The 25,682-nt window shown below is 46.7% G+C and overlaps 1 protein-coding gene across 1 annotated transcript in view; it reads left to right on the top strand.

Moving 5' to 3' along the window:
- The window catches only part of GABBR2 (gamma-aminobutyric acid type B receptor subunit 2), a 2,527,100-nt gene that overhangs the window by 1,964,935 nt on the left and 536,483 nt on the right, over positions 1-25,682 (top strand). Inside the window, exon 11 of the mRNA XM_085606789.1 lies at positions 13,785-13,917. Within this exon, the coding sequence (XP_085462915.1) occupies positions 13,785-13,917 (133 nt within the window). The remainder of the gene's footprint in view (positions 1-13,784; positions 13,918-25,682) is intronic.

Genomic DNA, 25,682 nt, shown 5'->3' with positions numbered 1-25,682 from the left:
AGTAAGGCATTGTGGCAGTGCTCCATGTGTCTGCGTTGTGAAGGAATTTAGTCCCCGAGTAGGTCCCCCCAGTGTCTCAAAACTCTGAGTGCTCTGCCCTTCTCATGTGGGCTCTCTTTCCTGAGGGGATGGAGTGATGGAGTCCTGTTGGCACTGTTTATTCAGGCCCCGCCAGATAGGAGATTCCTCTGCCCACCCATTAGCTTCTCAGTCTCCGAGCCGCCTATCCTCAACTCTGTCTAGTTCCTGTCGCCTCCGCTGCTCTCCAGTCATTAGGAACTCCACCCAGGCCAGTAGGTAAGCCCTCCTTGTTGACAGGGCCAAAGATATAGCTACCAGGTGTAACAGCCTCTCTTTCCTACAGACCATAACTCTTGTGGCACGCAAGTCTTCTCCTGATCCGCCTCCATAGTCAGCCCATGGAACCTCTCCCACTGTGAATGAGACAAAGCATCAGCATTGTCATTGTCCACACCGGGAATGTACTTGGCTCTGAACGCAATATCAAAACTCAGGCAATGCAAGACAAAAACTTGGAGCAGCTGCCACAGCTGTGGCTCCCTAGTTGACTGCCTGTTGACCACCTGCACTACCGACATGTTGTCTACCCAGAAAAGGACTCTTTTATGGGACAGCTGAGGGCCCCATAACATGACCGCCACAACCGGGGAAAACATTTCCAAGAAGGTGATGCTGCGTCTGCCCTCTCTCCATTCCACAGGCCATTGCTCAGCACACCAGTGTCCTTGCCAGTATGGACCAAAACTGCAGGCCACCGCGGCATCGGAGAACATCTGCGCGTCCCACACCCCCGCTTTCAAACGGACATGATGGTGAGGTACCGCTCGTACCACCCTGCATACAAAGTTCAAATGTCCCAGGAGTGTCTGCACCTCTCTCAGTGTCACTTTCTTTTTTGCCAGCATTGTGTCAAGTAAAACCACCATTTTAGTTTCCTTGTCCTCTGGCAACTTGGTTCACCTGCTGCCGAGTCAATTTCGATGCCCAGAAATGCCAGCACTGTCGTGGCCCCACTGTTTTCTCCAGGGCCAGAGGCACCCCCATGTCTGCCATCAGACCTTGGAATCTGTCAAGCGAGTCCTGGCAATCTCCCGACCCCGCTGTCCCCACAAACAAAAATCATCTAGGTAGTGTGTTATGTGTTCCACCCCTGTGTGCCATGTGAATAACTATTGCAGAAAGATACTGAAACACTTGTAGAGGGCACACGCAATGGAACAACACATAGGGAGCGCCTTGTCCACAAACCATTGTCCTTCGAATTGAATCCCCAACAATTCAAAATCATCTGGGTGTACCGGCAACAGACGTAAAGCTGACTTGAAGTTGTTTTTGCCATCAACGCCCCCATCCAACCTTCTCCACCAAGTCCAGGGCTACGTCCACTGACGGGTACGTCTCAGTCACTTGGTCCGTGGGGATGAAGCCATTCACTGACTGGCCGTCTGGCCAGGACAGGTGTTGAATCAGGCAATATTGCCCTGCATCCTTCTTGGGCACTACCCCGATAGGTGACACAACTAACTGGTCCATGGGCCATGTGTCAAACGGGCCTGCCATTCTTCCTTCCTGCATTTCTTCAAACAATTTTTCTCTGACAATTTGTGGATGCTGCGCTGCTGATTTTAAATTGGCCGCCCAACGGCAAACTCTAAGGCTGTTGTATCCCAGCCTGAAACCTTCCTTAAACCCCTGTAGCAAAACCGCAGTGTCATCCGTCCTGTCATAAAAGGAGAGCCAGAAAGCCAATTTCTCAAAGTTAATGGGTGTACGAGCCTTTCTCTCCAGGTCCCTGTGCTCCTCCACCAGACTGGAACCCCCTCCCTGTCCATATAGGGTCCCCTGGGGCACCCCTGCCTGATTCCCTGTGGTCCCTTGTTGGTGCGCGTAGCCTGGGCGGTGGGGGTACCAGCCGAGAAGCAGCCCACCAAAGGGTGTCTGCCTGAGCATTTACGAGCATTCGTGCCAAAATTTGCATACCTCTCTTGTGCATAGGCTTTTGTTGTAGTCCCAGCATGCCCCCATTTGGGCCCCTTGGTTTCTGATGCCCCCTCCCACCCCACCTCGGGTGGGGTGACCCTGAAAGAGCCTGTAGACTATTGGCAAACCACTTTCTGTAAAAATGGTCTTGCCAAATTTCACTGGCCCCATGATGTGCTGCCATAAATCTGTATCTAACTCACCCCATTGGGCGTGCAGGTCCACCACTAGCCGGGCCCGGAATCCCTCATCATATTGAGTCCAAGCATTGCCCCTGAAATTTAGATGCACCTTTCTGATGACATCCATGTACTTGAATATGACGACTGCCCTTTCAGGGAACTTCTCGCAGTAGACACTGGCATAAATGAGGAAAGCCGCGGTTCAGTTCTCGAACGTCACTGGGACTCACTGGCCTTTGGATAGTTCTAACTCTTCCTTCTTGGACCCCTCCTTAGACCTGAGCTCTCTATGTAGTAGCTTTAGGATCTCTACGTACTCGTCTTTCCAGATTTTTCCCTTTGTCGATGGCATTAGATGCGCTCCCAAAGGCTTTTCCATCTCCATGTAAGTGAATTTCTTGAATTTGACCTCTATGATCTCTTTTTTAATTCCAGAGCCATGTTGGTGACCCTTGTCCCCTTGTTCTACCCCCGCATGCCCCTTGCGTTCCACCCCTTCTTCTGGAGGAGATGACTCTTGCGATGTGTGCACCGGTGGGTCCTCTGTCTCCACTCCGGTGTCTCACACGTATTGCCCTTTTTGTAGGTGGGCCTCCCCGCAGGTGTGGGGCTCACCAGCCTCCACCCCAATGGATACCATAGTCATGTGGGCCTCCCCACTTGCTGCCGGCTCCCTAACCTCCACCCCACAGAGACCTTCCTCATGCGGGCTCCCCGCTGAAGGTGCCCCCCCATAACCCCCTGCTTCTTCTTAACTGTGTGTGCCTGTTTCGCGTTCTTACCTGGCGCCGGTGTCAGTTCCCGCTCTGTGGCCCGCTGCTTCGTTGCCGACTGTAAATCCTGGCCTTCCAGCACTGCCTTGTGCTGCTGCACTCTCTCCTCCTGGAAGAAGCTAGGGTACACGTTAGCGGAGCCCCCCACTGCTCACTCCTCCCACCATTGAGCTTATCCCTTTTCCCTCAGTTCCCCCTTTTTCCAAGCTGTTTTCGTCATAATCTAGCCCTGTGTGCGCCTCTACAGTGCCATCCCCACAAACCTGCCCTGCCCAGTCAGGGGGGCTGTACCCTGCCCCCCCAACTTATTGTCGATGCAGTGAATGTATGGTTTTGTTCCAGGGAGGTGGAGTATGCTCGAAATCCTTCCACCCGTTGCAACGCTGGGGTTGCACTACACCCACTTGTGGCAGTGATCTTGCTGTCCAATGTTGCGTGCCAGTTAGCCGCGCGGGCGTTACTAACTCTTCACCTCAGGACCGATGAGCCGCACGTGGCCAACGGAGTCGGGCACCCCCGAACTTGTGTCGTCCTGTAAAAAGTGAACATGGTCCGGTGTACTGGTCCAGACAAAACCCATATTCAGTTCTGTCCCTGACACCGGCCAAGCCGCATTACCCCGGGGTGCTAGCCCCACCCGTCTCTCCAACAACACTCCTCTACCCTTCGATGTACTATATGCCCTGCCCGGGGGCTTCACAGCCCACTGTCGGCCTGGAGAGGCCTTGCCGATCCAATCCTCCCTCCCATCCCTCCCAGGTCTTCAATATCGCTCCATTCCAAAGAACTCAGCCCCCCTGCTTGCCTGCCGGGACCGCCCCTGCCGCGCAACCCGGGGTGTAGGCTGTACTGTACCCTCCCCAGTGGCCCCCTTTGAAAAACCCCTTAGACAACCCTTCTCTAGCCCCATGGGGGCTCTTTCAAGCCACGAGTCCTGTTCTCAATCCACTCCATGACTTGCCCCGCCTAATGGGACCCCCACAGGGGTCACCACACCACCCCCTCCTTCTGTAACCACTGGGCATAAGCTTCCCTAAAATCCACCTCAGGCCAAGGGGCCTCGCCGGCCCTCATGGCCCTGAGGCATTTGATTTTGTCCTCCAGACCCTCACCACCCCCTATTTCATCCCTGCCCAATGGCACTCCCACTGTGCTCCCTGTATTAGTACGGGCCGCGGGCTCTACAACCGTGTTCCCGCCTTTATTTCCACTACGAGAGGCCTCACTAGGACCTTGTGAGGCCTCTCGCTGAAGGGACACGCCCACTGCTGACAACTGCGAGGCCTCCGCTGAACCGCCGGAGGACTAGCATTCCCCAATTGAAATTGCAGCTGGCGAGGCCCTTCCGCCCTTGCGGGGGGGGCCTCGTCTGATGCCATTCTGCCTCTCCCTTGGGCCCGCAGCATAGGCGGGCCCGCCCGCACCGATAGTCTCTCCTGACATAAGGGGCTGCTCTTTGCACACGTGAGCAGCCCCTCCCCTTACCTGGATCAAAGCTATAAGCCTGCGCTCCGGCACGCAGTCCAGAGCTACAGCAGCCACCCCCCAGCTGAATTCCGTGGGGGACGACCTGACCGACTGGGCGCTTCTTTTAGCAGGTCAAGCCTGCCCGCGGCGGGCAACAGATGAACAGCCTGCTCAAAGCGATCGTCCTCCATGGTGAGTACAATCGAAGAATAAGCTAACGAGCTGCACCTAACCTATGCTACACTACAACCCACTAAGCAGGACACCACAAAGACAGAAAAGTGTGTGCCAGCCACCATATCACCACGTTAAAATGGTGCCTGGCACACAAAATGGAAGCTGGACTGCACCACTTCCCCAAAGACCCCGGGGGCAGACCTCCCTCTGGTCGGCTGCCCCCCAAATCCCCATTGTCTGTTGTTTGTACAGATGCGACATCTGCTGTATGCCTGTTTCTCCTTTGTGGACACGAGAAATTATAAAAATATCTTGTCACCAGTTGTAGAAATTATGGTTCTGCTTGAAATGAGATGAAGCAACACGTTGAGTGTGTTTCTCTCCTCATTTAATCATCACAACAGAAAGCCCTACAAGGAGCTAGAGGGAGAACGAAAATCTTTGTCACATCAGCTGTCAATGCATTGAATGACGGTGCAGTGACACAACAATAGAATGCCAAATGGATTTTTTGATTCCATTTAGAATATTGAATATGTAAATGCCTGGACCTAAAGCAATGTATAATACACAAATCATTAGAATTTTACTATTGAAACACTCTGGTCCTAAAGCTTCCTTTAGCTCTGTCGAAGGAAAAGTCCTTGTCGTATGTATTCTGCTGTCTGGTCAAACCCTTTGTGCAAGGGGTGGTAGGGAACAGTAGGTAATTTCAGTTAATATTTTACTCACATCATTTGTGGGGTCTCTAATGAGGTAAGAAAACTTTCCTGGTCTTCCGGATTGTAGTATACCAGAGTTTTGCTGTTGATGTTGGTAATCATGACTGCAGGTTCTGGTAGGCCATAACAGACATTCTTTTGTTTCAGCAGTGGTCATAGAGCTAAACATTTCCTGCACAAAAGTTTAAATTCTTGCACGAAATCTACTGCAGTGGAAATCTTGTGACCTTGGAACTGATAGAGGCCTTGACCCATAAGTCACCAGCACACATGTTCATGACCTAACAGGCAGCCGATTGAGTCTCTGTGAGTCTGGGGGTAAAGAGCAACGTGAGCACTACCTGTACACCTGATAAAACTCCAAAGGGTGCCCAGTGTGATGTTCAGTTGTTTCAGGAGCCACATCTTCAGAAAGTCCTCCATGTTAACTGCTTCCTTCTTTTCTAGTACCCCGAAAATACGAATATTATTCCTCCTACTGCGATCCTCTAATTCGCCTTTTTTTGAAGATTCAATATTTCTGCCTCCCAGGCGAGCACTATCTGCATTTTATTTTCACTATCCAATACCTTGTTTTCTGTCAAGTCTGTAGGGCCTCCCTGTAAGTATATGCAGGGATTAGGAGGCTTCAATGGCAGGCGTATATGTAGTTGTTTGGATCGAATACATGCCAATGCCTGTACGATAAGATGTGTACTGTCACCTCTGAATGGTGGGCTTCTCAGAAAGGCAGTGAGAATTATGTCAAAATAAATGACCTGTGATTTATTTGGAGAGCCGGCAGTTCCCCACAACCTTTTAAGTCCAATACCAAAAGCAACCAGGGCAGTAGGGCCTTATGGAGGATGTCATAAGCATATGATGAATTGCCAAGATTCTCAGTGTTTGATGGCCTCCCAAACTAAAATGGTGGGTGCTTCTCTATATATCAATGGAAATTGCTGGGGAGGCCTGTTCTGGATTGTTCAGCTTGCAGCCTGTATCATGCTGTAGCAGCACCTCCCACTCACCTCTCTAGTGGGGGCAGCCAGCTGTGTCCTCTGTGGGGCCAGAGGGAGAGGAGGCAGTTTACTGGTTCCAAAGCATGGGACCAGCAGCTATAGCACTTCCTTTACCAGTGCTGCTGACAATTGAAGGCAGTGGTAAGGAAATGTATGGGCCGAGGTCTCGGAGCTCACGTCTGTTACAGCCCCCATCTTGTTCTTGCTACGCAACAGCCATCAGCAGCCACTGGTAGACTACCAGAGTTCCTGCATCTACTGCAGTCTTCCCGAAGGAAAACAATATGCCTCTTTCCAGCAGGCAAATATATCTTATCTGTGCATGTGCTTGTATGTTGCAGAAAAGGTCGGATTTGGTGAAGCTAATCTAAAACATGGATATAATTCTCAAGGCTAAGCTCCGCCCTCCGGCATGAACTTTAAATCAGACATAGGCAAAATTTAAATTACACCAGCACAGTTCAAGTGATTGCAGGAATTTTGTGTTACGAAATAATGCATTTATGCCACTTCGCAAAATTGCCTTGTATTTGTGTTAAACATGTCCTATGAATAGCACCATTTGTGGTAAAAATGTAATGCGAGCCCACGGGAACAACAGCACACATGCAGCTGTTGTTAGGGGTGCTTTTGTTTAAATGCATTCTTGAGCAAAAATTGGCATACAGATGCATTTCACTCTAAAATATAGTGTGAAATGGCACATTCACATTTAACAGAATTTTTCGTACTTTTGCTGAAATTTCATGTAATTACCAAAAGCAAATTGCATGCATTTCACACCTCCCTACTTTAAATGAAGGAATGACTGATTCGGAAAAGACCCGAAAATTGATCACATCAAATTTTGTTGTAATTGATGTTTCCTGTAAAAATATTAACTCATAAATATCAAGGTTGGTTAAGTCTTTGAATTTAAAACCATTGAAATATCTGCAGTATTTCAAGATTACAAATGGCAGCATTCATTAGGTATGTTATGCGGAGAATCAAGAGAGTGTGTTACAATTTCTCATAATGCATGAACGGTAGACCTGATTCACAAAGCCAAACCTATACTTTTTTGTAAGTTTACTATTTTTTGGTGTTTACAAACTACGAGTTTAATTTTATTAATAGTAATTTACGACTGAGGAGACTCCACACATAAAAAAGAAAAGAGTCTTTTCTTTTTATGGGGGGTTCTCCACAGTCGTAAAATTAATATTAGTATATTAAACTTGCAAGCTCGAGAATAGCAACATATAGTAAACTTACATGAAAGTGTATGTTTACTTTTGTGAATTAGGCCCGGTTTGAAAGATGGTGAATTATTGATGCCTAGACAGGGCCACCCCAGGCTACAGTTTTTCTCTCATCTCTTCCTTTCAGCCAGTCTAGGCAGAATATGCAGATGTTCCCCTGGAAAGCTAACCTTGAGCCCCAAACATAGACATACACTCTTGCTATATCAACCTCATCTCTGCGGAGTGAAACCTGGAATTGTGACATGCCCTAGACCTTGATTGAACAGTGGTTCTGCCATCTATTAGCTTTAGAAAGCGTCTAAATTATTTGTATACTTGGTCCCTCTACTAAGATGAGACTATCATTTGATGAAATATGTCCAATTTTAAGTCCAAACAAAAGAAACTCATGTCATTCTGAATCAATATGATTTCATAAATAAGTAGGTGAAAGTTGTGTACTCATAAATGAGAACAAAACATATATATGCACACAAAGATATATGATATACAATTACACTTATCAACAAATTGGTGACGTGAAGTGATAACAAAGAAATATATTTACAACTCACAGCACAATATATACATCACAAATGAACATATATTCAAGACATACATTTAAACACAGTGTGAGGTAAGTGAAAATATGTTTCAACCTAACTAGCAATGATTCTAGTTATTCCTGATTGTTCTGGGTGAACATTAACACTTGATAATTATGCGTCGACGTTTCGACCCCTGGACATTAACGCGGTTGGGCCCTCCAAGATAAGTGGACTGGGCCTCACCATATCTTGGAAAAAAAGGGTGAAGTCACATATCTGGTGGACATAGGAACCCCCTAGTCACCTTCACAGGTGGATACATGTGAATGGGCTCAAGCTCAATCATGACAGAGCACATATTACAATGCTCATGGTGACAGATGAAGAGGAAGAGAGTGAACCTCTCTCTGACTACCAATGTCAAAGATAGCTCAGTGGAAGGGGCAGTACTCTCTTCCACTTTCACAGAACAATAGCAGACAGACTTTTACAACCTGCTCAGTCAGTCTGTCAGTCTTTTCTCATTAAGCCCAGGTCTGACAACTTGGTGTACACATGGCGTGGACAAAGGGGAAAGCTTGCCTGTCAAAAGTCAAATTTACAAACCGTCAGAGAGGTCAAACCAAGCATCAAAGTTGTCAGGATACTTGAATTGAGGGGGGATTGAGACCTCTAGTAGTCCATGGGATAGCCTGGTGGTTCTGGTCCCACAGAACACTCCACAGGAAGAAAACCAAAAATGAGATTTTGTTGGACTAAAGAGGCTTAAATGTAGTCACCAGGACTAATGCCCACCCCATACCCAGAATTGATAAGCTCATTGACAAGTTGGGTCTGAAAAATATCTGAGCACCTTTGACCTGACTTCAGGTTATTGGCAGATAGCCCTCACACCAGGAGGCAAGGAGAGGTCTGCTTTTTCAACTCCTGAAGGGCACTTTCAATTCAAAGAGATGCCCTTTGGGTTTAGACTTGCACCTGCCACCTTTCATAGGTTGGTGAATGGAGTGCTTTCAGGTCTGGGCAACTTCAGTGCAGCTTATCTGGGTGATATTGATGTGTTTAGTTCTACCTGGGAGGATCACCTGGTCCTCTTCAGGGAAGTTCTTCAAACACTACAACAGGCAGGGCTTACTTTCAAGGCAAGCATGTTCCAGAAAGGCAAAGGTTTTATTGTGTAGGCTATGTGCAGCCTCTCCAGCCCAAAATCCAGACAATTTTGGCCTGGGAATCTTCTAAGACACAGACCGAAGTCAGAACCTTCCTTGGCCTGACTGGGTATTTCAGAAGACTTGTCAAAATTATATGGGGGCACATGCCTGAAAGTTACAATTTGCGATGACCAAATAGCGATTTTTAAGAAATCGCTATTTGGTAATCGCAAAATCCAATGCATCAAAACAGGCTGCAAATAGCGATTCTCTAATTGAGATTCCATAAGAATTGCAAACGCAATTAGGGAATCGCTATTTGCTATTGCGACTCCATTCTTTCCTATGGGCCTCAAGGCCCATAGATGGGAATGGTCTTGTATTGCCTAAATTGCAATTACCTAATTGGTAATTGCAAATTAGGTAATGCAAAGGCAATGGTGCCTAGGGACCTAAGGCCCCCCTAACAAAAAACAGGTGCACATGTAAGGCACACATATGCCCTAAGGCCATGTGTGCGCCACATGGCACTTTAAAAAATACAGTTTTGTCAATTTTTCAAAGTATGCACATATTAGCATCAACTTGAAGTTGATGCTAATTAGCATTTTCTAAATGCATAGTTTGCATTTAGGGAAGGCTTCTTGCACATACATTATTCCCTATTTGCATTCCCAATTTAGAAAAACACAAAAAAATAAGTACCTAAATTGCGAATCTCAGAAACTTTTATGCATTGCAAAAGGCCATTTTGCGATCGCAAACGGACGATTTTTGTGAATCGTACTGTTTGCGATCTCAAAATACCTTGATGCATGTGCCCTATGGGTGCCATAGTAGCATCTTTGACAGAGCAAAACAGCCAAGAAACAGTCAGAAAGTCCAGAAACGTCTTCTGGACTGACCAGTGTCAAAAGGTTTTTGACACCCTAAAAGGAAGCTTTGTGCTCAGGACCTGTTCTAAAGACACATTATTGTAGCAAAGGATTTGTTGTCCAAACTGAGGCTTCTGATCATGGGATTGGGGCAGTACTGTCACAGCTGAATGACCATGGTCAGACTAAACCAGTTGCCTTTATCAGCAGGTGACTCCTCCCCCAGAAAGCAGCGTTGGAGTGCCTTTGAGAGGTAGCCTTTGCTGTGGTTTTGTCCCTGAAGAAACTGGGGTCCTACCTGTTTGGGACTCACTTCAGAGTGGAAACTGACCACAAACCTCTGGTGGCTGATGCAGATGAGAGGAGAGAACCCAAAACTATTGAAGTGGTCCATTTCCCTACAGGGTATGGACTTTACAGTGGAACACAGGCATGGGACTGACTAATGCAGGTGGCCTTTCCAGGTTCTTCCACTTAGATGATGAGAACGGCTAGGATAAGGGTTAGTTGCCCATCACCTTTCGTCTGAAGGGGGTCGTCATTTAAGGAAATGCTTATTTTGCATGGCCACCCATAAAATATTTGGACTGATGCTCCTGGTTTTTTGACCCGGAGAGTGTACTGAGGCCTCCTAAACATACCTCAGTACCAGTGTTATAAACCATTTCAAACTATATATTGAATTGTCTACCCCCAATTGGCATATCCTGAGTTACTTATAAGTTCCTAGTATATGGTACCAAGGGTACCCATGGTATCGAAGACAGAGTGTTCCCCTAGGGCTGTAGCACTGGTTGTGCCACCCTATGTGTGACAAAGTATAAAATGGCTCCAACTCTGCCACTGCAGCCTGTACGAGCAGTTATCCGCTGCTCGTTCGACTTTGCCATTTAAACCAACGACAAAGTCCTCGCTTCTCTTAACAATATATATGTAAGCCTACCCTAAGGAAGGCCTATGGAGCCCTAAGGAAGGGAGCTTTAAATTATTAAATAGGGCATATACATTTAATGTGTCCTAACAGCAAAACTTCCAATTAGTTATTTTGCTGTGGAAAATGTTGTAGCCCCATTGACAAACACAGAGTTACCATCTGACCTCTCAGTCTGACTAACTTCTGAATAGGACTACTAAAACGGATACTTCAAACTATCAAATTAAATGTGGCATTAAACCCACCTTGATGCCCAAGGTGAATATAATGTGACTTTTAAGGAAGGGTAACTTTTAGAAGGTGACACTGTTTTGCCCAGTTTGCCTTGTGGCCCCTCGTAGATGCTGGCTACCAGACAGCCTTCTGTCCTCCTGGAGAGTCGTGTAAATGACTCCCAGGCTCAGGAACAATAGAAGCCTACTGCAGATAAGGTGTTACCTCCTCCTTGCAGGAAGCCACTCAGGGTGATGGCCCGGAGGCAAGCTTCAAGGTCGAAGCCGCCTTTGATGGGCAAATGACATTCACATTCATGAAGCGTTGTCCCTTTGTTAAGGTAGACAGGCTGGCAGCGGTAACAGAGAGGGGTCAAACTGATTTCCCCATTGGCGTGTAGCTCACAAGTAGCCACATCGTTAAAGTGGGCTACCAAGCTCCTACCATCCAAGAAAGGTTTCAGAGATCCTGAGAGTAAGCACAATAGTGCACTCTGGGATTACTAGATGCCACACATAACCGGAAGTCATCACAGGGTTGGAGGGACCTTGGTAGCCCATTTTCTAGTGACCACATCATCCCTTAAGGGCACTTTCTGGGCATAAACATGGAACCCCTGGCACCCTGAACCTCAGATCACCATAGAACTGGAGAAAGGACCGAAGAAGGATTGCCCTACTGACCCCTGGAGCTTCTAAGAGAGGCTGCATCGACTACTGGATTGCACCTGCCACACCTTGGGCTAGCAAAGAGAGGACTATGCCTGTGGCTCCTGGCTTGTAGAAAAGTCGCTCCTGAGCCCCAGACCAAAGAAGGGGTCAGTTGACTGACCCCTTGGAACCAGGGCTATCAAACCTATATAAGCCCTTTCTGGCAAGTCAGTAGCCACATTCTTCAAATCACCACTGACTGCCGCTGGTAGATCTAAGAGACAATCCCTCAATAGCAAAAAGTTGCACCCAAGTCTTCTTAATCCGGGAGTGTCATATGAGTCCAGATTGGTCACCAAAGAGGGCACCACCATTCACCAATGTGTACCACTGGACCCTCTGGGCACGGAGATTGGTAGCCCAGCTGCAGCCTGCCTTCTACTGACTCAAAGAGGACTTTGAGGAACACCGGCCTGTGTGACCAAAGTTTCCCAACGTTATCCGTGGATCGAGAAATAGCTGCAAGGACACAACCGTCAACCGCACAGCACCCACAACATCTTTCAGCATCCTGAGCATCCTGCAGTTGCAGCATCAGGACCACTCCATTGAAGTTTATGGCGGTGTTGATGTAGTGTGAAACTGGACTTGAGACTGGTTTAGGGACCAGGTAACTGTACAAATACTCCTTAGTGTCCACCCTGACCTTCTCCCTGCTAGAATTGTTAATCCCACGTGGGCTGGAGTAGCCAAACACAACTCTTTAAAATTTAAAAAAGTTTCTAAACTTTACAGTGGCCGTTGCTTATTTGCACTTCGGAGTAAAAGCCTGATATTTACGTTTAACTTAAAAATCCATATATCCGGAACCTTCTGTTGGATTTTGCTTATCTTGGTGTCTAAAAATTCATAATAATATAGTTTTAGAAATTGGTGTCTGATTTATTTCATGTTGTCTTACTTTGTTATTTCATTGATTGCTGCTCCTACATGCTTTACACTAGTTCCTTCGTTTAAGCCTTACTGCTCAAAGCCACAGCTACCCAGGGTTAAGCTAAATGTTTTACAAAGGAGCCTGACTGGACCCAAGACAGTTTTGGGAGTGTATTACATGATAAAGTCGCACATCTGTACCATATAATACAGCACAATTCTCACATCAGGTAAATATGTGTCTTGTGATCTGAAACTTCTCAAAAACTACAGTAACTGGCACTACCTTTTTATATATATATATATATATATATATATATATATATATATATATATATATAGATAGATAGATAGATAGATAGATAGATAGATAGATAGATAGATAGATAGATAGATAGGTAGGTAGATATATCCTTTCACAAAGTGATCCTGATCTCCGGTGCACTCTCGCAGCGGGTGCTCTGCTTACGGGCCGGATCCTGGCCTCAAAATTCCACTTCACAAGACCATTGACAAGGCACTCACGAAGAGATTTTCAAATTACGTTTATTTTGCACAGCTCAACCTGTGCAAAATAAACGTAATTTGAAAATCTCTTCCTGAGTGCCGCGTCAATGGTCTTATATATATATATCTGCACAAGTCCAGTTAAAGAAAGCAGGGCTGGTGGATTCTGCTGTTTGCACCCTTGGGAGGTAGCAAGGAGTTCAGTGAAGGCTTCCTGGCATGAAACTGCACAGTAACTCATCAGTCTCACACACCAATCTCTTTCTGAACCAATGAGTTATTGCAGGGATGAAATCAGTGTAAGTGCGGCTGTCCATGTGTCGCATTCATTAATCACCGTGGATGCAACTGTTCCTTATGCTTACAGCAGCTTAAGAATGGTCTCGTCTTGTTAAATGAACGATCCATCTGTTTCTGTCACCAGGCTGATAAAGATGTCCAGTCCTTACATGAACAACCTTATTATTCTTGGGGGAATGCTGTCCTACGCATCCATCTTTCTATTTGGCCTTGATGGATCCTTTGTCTCAGACAAGACCTTTGAAAATCTGTGCACCGTAAGTGATTTTACTACTTGTTACAGCCAATATAAATATTTCACAATGCCGTAGTCAGTGTGTAGTTATGGCTAGGTCAGAGTTTGCATTGAAATGCTGGTTTTAATTTTGATAATAACGTTGCACCACTTGAAGAATCCGCAAAGTTTCATGCAGATTTATGAAGGGAGATGAAAATACAGAGGGGGCAAAAAAGCATATGAATATTTGCTCTGAGATACAAAAGAAATTTCTGAACGGAAATACTAACTTTTGCTAGGCCTGGGCTAAATTTCCGTTCCGCTCGCGGAAATTGCGATAATTTGACATTTTCGCGTTCCGCGGAGAGCGCGAAAATGTCAAAATTTCCGCATTCCGCAGCTTAGCGATAATTTGTTTCTTGCTCGCGCTGTAAAATAATACATTCTTGCGCGCACGCGATCGCCTTACCTGAATCCCCGCGTTCGCCAAGTTTTCCCGATCCGGTCGCGTTCTCCACGAGATGTTGGATTGTTGGTAGCCATTTGCGCTGTCTCGTGACAGTTCGCGCCCGCAGTAATGCCATTGGTCGCGCGATCACGTCTTTCTTCTCGCGATCATGCACCGCGAGAAGAGTGAAAACAAGATGGCCGCGCCCGCGAGCAACCGCATGGGTAAGTTGGCGAGCCACGACCATGCAGAAAATACCGCGAACGGGCGGGAAAAAAACTTTTGCATCTTCGCGATATTTCCGCATGTTTGCGGAGATTTTTAACATTTACGCGATAATTTGCGAAAGTCACTTTAGCAAATTCCACCCACCCCTAACTTTGCATGAAATGTGTCAGGCTGTCAGCAAGCTAAGCCCACTACAGGAATCCTAGATTTCATGCAGATCCAACAAGAGAGAGAAAAGTTCGAGGAGGTTAAAAATATTTGATTTGTCCCAACTTTGTTGCAGTTTTACTGATCTGCATACTGCTAGCCAACACTTACCATGTTGAACTTACTCTCTATTTTGTTTCATTTAACTTCCATACAAACTTTTGCTCTCCTATTCAGAAAGAAAACACTGTACAGAATTACATCAAACGTAGAATGAAACTAACACATGGGGAACAACTTTTGCTGGGAATCTATTTAATACTTTTTGAGAAGTTAGCATTGCAAAAATGTGTCGGGTCGGTTTAAGTTACAGATATTTGGACCATAGTTCCATACACAGTCTTTTAATTGGAGTTCACTGACTGTCCATGATAGAAGTTTAAAACATAAAAGTTCCTCACTGTACGAGGTAGCTCTTTGTTCCTGTAGTTGAAGTATGGGTCCCCTGTTCCAAAGTTGGGCCTGTAGATCAGAAGACTGTCATTAGCTGGCCGAAATAAAACATCAGAAGATCAGCCTTTGCTGAGCTATGACTGTTGGCTGCCCTGGGAAGGCTTGGCTGCAGGGCCTGGCCATACACCGTGTCCCACTGTGCACAAATGACATTTTTAAATGTTTTAATGCTGTGTAAAACAAAATCTCAGACATGCACTCAGAAAACCACAGTTAGCGTGCAGTTATGATTTAGAATTAAAGCCAGAAACAGTGAAATTCGCCAACACACATTAACTTATGCAAACCACCATGTTGTTCTCTTGGTAGGCAGCTTATTTTTCATGTGCCATCAGCTAAGTGGTGTACTGAGAATGGTGGTGAGTTATGGTGTCCGTAGTGCGTTTCATACCGTAACTGGTGAATTTGATAGGTTTTTGTGGTTTGTTTTTGCTGAATCATGGCTATCATTTAACTGTGTTATTTTCAGCAAATATAGTATAGATGCATACATGGAGTGTACATAGTTTTTTAAACAACATCATTTGGATTTTTTCGTTTTGGAACATTACAATTCACTAGTAGAAATACTAAAGTTACAGGTAAGGGTGCCTTACAACAGTGCAGAGGAGATGGGTTCCATGAAGCGTAAACAAGTTCAAACAAATTCCAGCTGTTTGAAGGCGTCACATCACAAGTGGAACCTTGCTCCATCAGGAGTGTCTGCAAGAACCCGAACTGGAGGGGGACAGTTCTGTTGTGCTGAAGTTAACAGTAGAAATGCTAAAGAAGGGAAAAAAGGAAGGGTGGGGAGATGGGGGAGGGGGAGAAATACGGGCTATTAGCCCATGTAGAGCTGGTAAAAGTTCCCAGTGGTGTGGCTGAGATGGTACCAAATCAGTTAGAGAAAATGGGTTGTTAATTCAGGTAATGTGCATGGCTGCCAGGCTAGTAGGTACTTGAATATACCCTGTGGATTGCCTACGGAGGGAAATATTTAGTTCACATGAGGACAAAATTGGCACTGTAAGTTTGAGAGGAGCGCTCCGGCTAGGGTCGTTGTCAGGTGATCCAAGAGTGTGTCTAAATTTGCTGCAAGGGGAATCTTGCGGAGACTTCTGGCCTCTTCTCTGTGTAGTGCAGAACTTTCAACATTAACTCTACCGAGAAGGGCCAGAGACCAGGCCATCAGGTAGGGTGGGAATTTGTTTTTTTTCTTGGGAAGTGACTGGTCGCTTTGCTAGAATGAGAGTCAGATTAGCTAGCTTTGTGGCTGAGTGGTCTATTTTGTGACGCCCATAGATCTCATGAGCTACTGAGGGCCAGTCCTGTTGGATAGGTTTGACTGTGATGGTAGAGAGGATGTTGATTTTGTAGGCCTAATATTGTCTGGGGGGGAGGCAGGTCCAAAGGATGTGCACTAAGTCAGCAGCTTTAGCTGACTATCAAGGCTATGAAGATGCCGTTCAAAGGAAGTATCTATTAATGGCTGCAGGGAAAAGATGAGTTCTGTGTGGTATGAAGTATTAAATAAATGTAAATTTCATATTATGGGAAACTGTCTGGAGAATCTCGAGTGCTTACAGCGACTCTTTGTCGTGCAAGGCTCTACTCGCTTCTGCCTCCTATTTCTCTGTATAGGTGAGGCCAGGGGAAGTGAGGCCCTTTAAAACTATGAAACGTGTGCATTAGGGGCCCATATTATACAAAGCTCTGTGCTCAACCCCCATGGGCAGCCAACCCCCCTCATGCACAGAGCCTTCCACTGAGTGCCACGGGGATTGGCCACAGGGCCTGGCCTGTGGCCAGACATCCGACACCTGCAAGTTGCCAAACCCCTGCTGTGCAGTTCCTTTGGCCTGCATATATGGCCAGGCGCTATGCTTTTGGTCTGTGGCAAGGCTCTACATCCAACCCCCCCATGAGCAACCAACCCCCATGGCCTACAGCCTTTGGCTGTGTGCAGCATGGATTGTAGTGTAGTTTCTATTTCCCTTATAGGCTTTGCGCACTGGAATAATATTCACTATAGTTGTGGCATAGGACTGAGGTCAGTATGCCTTTATCGAGTACTTTAAACGTAATTACTTTGTGTGCCAGCTAACTCAGAGGCCACTAGAAACTCCTTGAATAAACAAGAAGGGAGTAGTTTCTGACAACCGCATAAACATGACAACTTTGTTTCCCTTAGAATCGGGACACGTCTCAGAATCGTGGAAACAACAGATAACAGTTTCACTCAGTCAATTGTGCATGCTTAGTTTCTTCAGAGTTACACAGAAATAGATAGATGGGCGTTTCAATAAATAGGATTTATTGAACAGTCTTGTTTCTCGTGTACGAGATATGAGCTGTAAAATCGCAAGACAGAATGCGAGATATAATACGTACAGCATAAGCAGTAAAAAGAAATAATACTGCTACAGCATTGTCTTGTAGCTATGACATATATTCATATACACATACATAAATAACATAGGCTAAAAAGTGGATACTCGTCTGATGCTTCTAAATAGTTCTACCCCAGTGTACCTAACCTAAGTGGAGTACAATGTAAGAAGTAGGTGCTGTATTCTATAGTATAGTATGCTAGCTTTTGCATATTCCAAGAGTCCCTCTATGTTCTAGTCAGCTCCATACCTTAGAATGAGAGAGGTGGGAATCTCTTTCCTGGTCTCAAACGCTAACACCCCGCGAAGAGAGTCAGAACACTGGAAGCTGGATTCTCTGCGAGCAGGGATGACAGCGTCTGGTCAGTGCGTCAGGCGGGGACTCGAATTCCTTCAGAACTTGCCGTGGCGAGCCGTATCGAGCTGTGCAGCCGAGCCGTGGTTTGCTATGGTAAGGGAAGGTATATTTACACCTGGAAGGTGCTTAGGAATGTTAGCATTGACGTAGAGTCAGGCAGAGGAAGACGTCATGAATGAACCCCTAAGGAATAGTAGTTCATGCATAATAGATGAGTTCTTGGAGAAATCAATAATCCAAGCTAGGGAAAGTCCCAAAGGCTTAAGGGTCTGGTTTCTAAGAACTTGTTGGGATGGACGGATATAGGTGACCATGCCTGTATTTGGATAGCATGGCTAATGCCTAAATAAGGACTGGGATTCTATGCCTAAATAAGGGCAATGCGAATTGTGCCTATATAAGGACATGATTTAGGAAAACCTATATACGGACATCTAAATCGAAACACAACAGGATTATCTGCAGGGCCAATTGTCTATGCGCAGCCAACCTACCACAAACACTCACACCCCTAATCTGTGACTTCACTGAGAACATGATTGCAAAATCTGAAATGGCATCATTGATGAAAACAGCATTGGGGGGGTTGCAAGTTATAGTTACCTTCGGGCACAAGTTATAGTTACTTGAGATAATTATAACCAGTTAAGTTCAATGGTTTTGTTTGTTCAAAACAGTATGTTTTAACTGACATTTTCATCTAACTATAACATCTGTTTAAAACTTTGTTTCAGTGGAAAAAAACATATATATATATATATATATATATATATATATATATATATATATATATATATTATGCATACACACATTTCATATGTGAATACACACATTGAAAAGCGTCAGCCGAAAAGCATCAGTTGTTTTATTTTTAATTATTTGGTGTTTTGAGAATAAGTTTGGAGTTTGTACTCAAAAAAGAAAAAAACTGAATGAAATAAAAATTGAATGATCAGCCCTGGTTAACGAGAGTTTGCTGTGCTGCTGCATTGATGGTTTGCTGAAATGAACGCCGTGAAGGAGTATATATATATATATATATATATATATATCAACAAATCGATTACTCCTTTCAAGTAACCAGAGGACACAGCGGGGATGCGTTAGGGAGTTCCTTTAATAACATATGCTCTGCATAATGCATTTCGGCTTGTGTGTGCCTTCCTCAGATGCCGCCTGCAGTCAAAGGTTCCATTTTGCCTCTTCCCTTGAAATACCATGGCCCTCCCTTTTTTAGGCGGTCTGCTGGCTCCACTTGGTCGGATGCAGCTGCAGTCTGGTGTTGGGGACTGCAACTACCATAATTCCATATTCCGGTAAGTACCGCTCGTGGAGTCAGGAGTCCGCTCGCATGAGCGCTATTGTGCCTGGCAAGGTAGGGGTTTTGATGTTAAAGGGAACCCCTAAATTAATGTCCAGGACTCCCTCGGGTCCCCAACGTTCTGCCCCATTCACAAAGACAGACCGGGCCGTGAAACGGGAATGTAATCTTCCTGTCTCCCCATGAAGTCACGGTCTGTACCTGACAGCGGCCACTTGCCTGGCCTGCTTCTGAGGCGGTCCTGCGATATCCGATCCCTCGGTAAAGAAAATTGCCACGTTGCCAACAGTCCACAGGACGCTTGAAGAACGGGTCCTCTAACACGCATGCTGGCAGCGCGTGAAAACATCAACAAATCGATCACTCCTTTCAAGTAACCAGAGGATACAGCGGGGATGCGTTCGGGAGTTTCTTTAAAGACAAATGCTCGGCATAATGCATTTCGGCTTGTGTGTGCCTTCCTCAGATGCCGCCTGCAGTCAAAGGTTCCATTTTGCCTCTTCCCTTGAAATACTATGGCCCTCCCTTTTGTAGGAGGTCTGCTGGCTCCACTTGATCGGATGCAGCTGCAGTCTGGTGTTTATTTATATATATTCGCTGAAAAAAACACAGGTTTCAGAGACGTTATAGTTAGTTGGACATTTCACTCGTACAAAACCAGAGAAATCCGTCTGTTACACTTAGTTGAGCTAACTATAACTCGCGCCCCTGCAATGGACTGCTGATGATGTCACATATTACTTCACACATGACATGGTCAGTCACATCACTGATGACATCTCAAATGACATCATTGATAACATCATCTGGTTAATATCTGATGCACCTCCTCATAAGGTCTTCAATCTGTGGGGTGCAACCCCCCGGGGGGGCCTTGGAGTCATGGTAAGGGGGGGCGCGCATTCCCCAGCCTTATTGTCGGCACCCAAGGATTGTTGAATGGCATCAGCTCCCAGCGGTTGTACCAGGCAGAGCCTCGTACTTGGAGCTCCTCTGAGAAGCAAACCTATTGTGCACACTCCTCACCAGCTGATGAAGGAGGATGGGTCTTGGTGACCACGACCAATAGGAGGCAGTTAGTCTCTGCGGGAGGCAAGTACCAGCTTAATTGAGCCCAGCATGCCTGTTAAAGTACTGCGTCCACAAGGGAAGGTGTGAGCTGGGCTGGGGGCGGCGTTCTCTCCGAGGGAAAAATGGGATGGAAGTCAGAGGCCTAAACCACCCAGCCACAAACTTTCCCTACCTTTTGCAATTTGTAATTTCTCCTGTTTTTGTCACCTAGTTTACACAAATACTTTTATAATGCATACTGTAAAGGACTCTTGTATTTACAAGTAGTTTTAAGATTTTGATTTTTTTATAGTGGTGCATAAAAAACCTTTGTGCTGGAATGGCTTATTGATGTCTGTTGCTAGAATATCTATATTTCCTTTTAAATACATATTTGCAGATTTGTTTAGGATTTATTTCTATTAATTTCCAATTTTGTATTCCTTGCTCTCATTGAGGCATAATTTTGCTAAATATGATATTTATAAAGTGCAATTGCACGATCCTTCGTGTGATGAAGATGGTTTCCGCAGTGAAAGCACTCGCAAAAATATTTGACTAGCCATTTTCCTACTTTCTGGAAAAAGACAACCGTCCTGGGACATTAATTCTTATAGCTGGAGTGTCATTGAAGGAGTGCCATGTGCTGTGAAACAGATATCGGGCAGATGGGTAACTGCCAGCTTGCCTGAAGGAAATGCAAATGTGAGCTACAAGTTAATCTGCACATGGAATTGAGGGTGTTTATGGTTATTGATGATGAGTAACAGGTTCTAGAATTTTTCATCAGGAGGGGGTCCTTACACCTATAAACCTTTGAGAAGGGGGTCTCTGCATCAAAAAGTTTGAAGACATCTGCCCTAATATAACCTTTCATACAACCACTCTAAAATGCAGAATACCATTCTCGAAACCATAGACACACCAATACCAGTTAGTACATACCCACTCGCTGATTCATGGGTGTGGGAGAGTAGGATCTGATTCACATGGGTACCCCTACTTTTTGCAGGTGTTTCACTGTTTTTCGGCCTTAGTCTAGCTGTGGCCCTGCTAATCAGGACCCCAGCCTAGCTGCTTCCTCTCTAAAATGGTTTCCATGTACATTAGGTACATCTCTAATTGGATTCTGGAGTGCCTTATCAGTCCCTAGTATATGGTATACTGTGTACCCAGGGCATAGGTACCTCAGAGACCTACCAGGGGCTGCAGCATGTATTATGCCACCCCTGGGAAGCACTCCGAAATGACAACACAGGTCTGCTACTGCAGCCTGGGTAAGGTGGTGCATGCACCCCTTACTGTGGTATAGGCTACCCATAGCACTACCATTGCACACACATATAAAACCTATAAGTCACTCCTATGGCAGGCCTTAACAATCCTGAAGGCAAGTGCTTGGTTTTTATGTGAGAGGGTGCCCCTGCATGAGCAGAGCCCCTCTGCAGTGTTCGGAGTACCTCCTCTGATGCTTTTGTGGTGCAGCCTGACCATATACTCTTAAGTGCATTATAACCTCGCTGTAAATGCTAACATTGGACTGGCTGCACGGAAACATGTTGTGTTTGGTGTCAAACACTTTGGAATACTACCCCCCGCCAGTTCTGGCGGCGGGGGTAGCATTCCACCCTTCCAGAGGGAGAAACATGTACACTGGTCTAACTTTCTAGAGCCCTGGCATCACAAAATGGATGCCACTGCCACAGACATGGGTCTGGCCCCTGCTGCTGACCGAAACTCTGGCAGGGGAGGCCTGGACAATAGGTTTCCTGTCCCAGGGAGGTGTAACCACCTCCCCAGACAGGCAGATGTATATTGGGGCTGGGCGGAAGCACTCTCTGGTGCTTTGAAGTCCTGCAGTGGGGGCACACTTGGTGTCCCTGTGCATAGTCCAGTTCAAACCGGTTGCAGGGGCTACCTGCCCCTGCTCTGGCACAAAACTGGACAAAGGAAATGGGTGTAACCACCCCTCTTTCCAAACCCTCCCATAGGTGGGTCCCCAGAGTATGTCCAACCCCCTGTCTTAGTATATGTATAGGATCCTAGTCCTTGAGACTTCAGATTACCCTGGACGAAATTCTGCAACATATATCCTGGACCTTAGACTTTCTATTTCAACTAGAAGACAGAAGAAATCTCCCTTGGGGTCAAGGAGTGACTCCCCTGCTTTGCAGGCACCAAAGAAGCAAATGTCCGGTCTGCAACTCTGAAGCTCCCGCCGGACTCCGAAGTCTTTGCATCACCAGAGGTGGATTTCCTGACTTCCCCAAGGCTACCCTGAGTGCACAGCAAAGCTGAGGCCCGTGGCTATCGTGGGGGATGTGGAACCATGACCCCTGGACACCGTGAACTTTTGCCGGTACATCTTCTTCCTGGTCTTCCTTGAAGTTGTACTTTGGTCTCTGAGTAGCCCCAGCCTTGGGCACCTACAGCACCGAAGATCTCTGGCCTCCACTCCACGAGTGACCCGTAGGCCAGTTTCCAGTGCGACTGCTCAAGGCTCCTTCGCGATCGCTAGCCCATTGGCTAGTGGGTCCCCACAAAGGCAACTCCTCTTCTGCTTGGGCTTTCCTGGTTGCTCCAGATGTGCCCTGACTTACCCTCGCAGGGTGAGTCCCCCAGACCTTGCTGCTCTGCACCGACGTCCTTCTTCTGTTTCCACTTGACTTGACATTGCCAAGGCTTGTTGGGACTATTATGGTCGCCGACAACGCAGCACTCGACAAACTTTGTGGGACAGCTTGAATCCAGCTCCTGGTCATCGTTGACACCTCCTGGACCTCGTGGCTGAAGAGTCAAGACACCCGTCAACTCACCTGAAGCACCCGACATCTGTCGGCATTGGACTATCTTGCCCCTGGTCACTGGTAAGTGACCCAGACTCTGTCCCCTCTGCTTTCAGGTTCCTTCCATCCTTGATGCAGGCTTGGATCTCTTCGGACACTTCTCCTCTTCGTGGCAGCAGCACTTCTTTGCCAGCTTCAATTGAAAATGACGCAGCGACCAGACACCAAAAGACACCTAGGCACCCGGCTTCCCTGGGTGAGGTAACTTGAGTATTCCGGTGCTCCCATGGGTGTTGGCCCTAGACACCTCAAAGTCCAAAAGGGTTTGCTTGTAGTCGTCCTCTAATTGTCCTTAACTTGTAATTTTCCAACTGCGACGTTTCCCATAGAAGTCAAAGGTGATTCGCACCGGTGTTCGAACACTGCTCGCGTCCCCCTGGGTCCCCAATGTCACTACCTTGGGTGGTTCCTTGGGGCCCAAACGCTTCTAAAGGCTCTAGGCCTTGTGTCTAGTTCAGTCGTGGTTTTTATACTACTTTATTGGTATATGGTTTGGTACGCCCCTAGGGCCCAAACGTGTATTTGTGCTTTTACTGTTGAATACTGACTTGTAACTTAAGTACTTCAAACTAAATGCTAACTTTGGACTGGCTGCACGGAAACATGTCGTGTTTGGTGTCAAACACTTTGGAATACTACCCCCCGCCAGTTCTGACAGCGGGGGTAGCATTCCACCCTTCTAGAGGGAGAGACATGTACACACTGGTCTAACCGTTAAAGACTTTCTAGAGCCCTGGCATCACAAAATGGATGCCACTGCCACAGACACGGGTCTGGTCTCCTGCTGCTCACCGAAAATCCGGCAGGGGAGGCCTGGACAGTAGGTTTCCGGTCCCAGGGAGGTGTAACCACCTCCCCAGACAGGCAGATGTGTATTGGGGCTGGGTGGGAGCACTCTCTGGTGCTTTGAAGTCCTGCACTGGGGGCACACTTGGTGTCCCTGTGCATAGTCCAGTTCAAACCGGTTGCAGGGGCTACCTGCCCCTGCTCTGGCATGAAAGTGGACAAAGGAAATGGGTGTAACCACCCCTCTTTCCAAACCCTCCCATAGGTGGGTCCCCAGAGTATGTCCAACCCCCTATCTTAGTATAAGTATAGGAACCCAGTCCTTGAGACTTCAGATTACCCTGGACGAAACTCTGCAACATAGATCCTGGACCTTCGACTTTTTATTCCAACTAGAAGAGGGAAGAAATCTCCCTTGGGGTCAAGGAGTGACTCCCCTGCTTGGCAGGCACCAAAGAAGCAACTGTCCGGTCTGCAACTCTGAAGCTCCCGCTGAACGCCGAAGTCTTTGCATCACCAGATGTGGATTTCAAGACTTACCCGAGGCTACCTCGAGTCCACAGCAAAGCTGAGGCCCGTGGCTATCGTGGGTGGCGTGGAACCGTGACCCCTGGACACCGTGAACTTTTGCTGTTACATCATCTTCCTGGTCTTCCTCGAAGTTGTGCTTTGGGCTCCGATGATCTCTGGCCTCCACTCCACGAGTGACCCGTGGGCCAGTTTTCAGTGCAACTGCTTGAGGCTCCTTTGCGATCGCTAGCCCATTGGCTAGTGGGTCCCCATAAAGGCAACTCCTCTTCTGCTTGGGCTTTCCTGGTTGCTCCAGACGTGTCCTGACTTACCCTTGCTGGGTGAGTTCCCCAGACCTTGCTGGTCTGCACCAACGTCCTTCTTCTATTTCCTCTTGACTTGCCGTTGCCAGGGCTTGTTGGGTCCAATCTGGTCGCCGACACCACAGCACTCGATAGACTTTGTAGGACAGCTTGAATCCAGCTCCTGGTCATCGTCGACACCTCCTGGACCTCGTGGCTGAAGAGTCAAGACACCCGTCAACTCACCTGAAGGACCCGACATCTGTGATCATTGGACTATCGTGCCCCTGGTCACTGGTAAGTGACCCAGACTCTATCCCCTTTGCTTTCAGGTTCCTTCCATCCTCGATTCAGGCTTGGATCTCTTCGGACACTTCTCTTCACGGCAGCAGCACTTCTTTGCCAGCTTCCATTGAAAACGACGCCGCGACTAAACACCAAAAGACACCTATGCACCTGGCTTCCCTGGGTGAGGTAACTCAAATACTCCGGTGCTCCCATGGGTGTTGGCCCTAGACACCTCTAAGTCCAAAATGGTTTGCTTGTAGTCGTCCTCTAAGTGTCCTTAACTTGTAATTTTCCAACCGTGACTTTCCCCATAGAAGTCAACGGCGATTCGCGCCTGTGTTCTAACACTGCACACGTCCCCCGTGGGTCCCCTACGTCACTACCTTGGGTGGTTCCTTGGGGCCCAAACACTTCTAAAGGCTCTAGGCCTTGTGTCTAGTTCAGTCGTGGTTCTTATACCACTTTATTGGTATATGGTTTGGTACGCCCCAAGGGCCCAAACATGTATTTGTGCTTTTACTGTTGAATACTGACTTGTAACTTAAGTACTTCAAACTCCAGCCTCATAAAGAGACTAGAGGGGTGTGTTTTATCTTAAATACATATATTTTGAATATATACCTGGTGTGGTTGTCCTTT

This window comes from Triturus cristatus, chromosome 5_2 (assembly GCF_964204655.1).
Source record: "Triturus cristatus chromosome 5_2, aTriCri1.1, whole genome shotgun sequence".
NCBI lineage: Eukaryota > Metazoa > Chordata > Amphibia > Caudata > Salamandridae > Triturus > Triturus cristatus.
The sequence above is the reverse complement of the archived record's forward strand: the minus strand, read 5'-3'. Positions and strand labels throughout refer to the sequence as shown.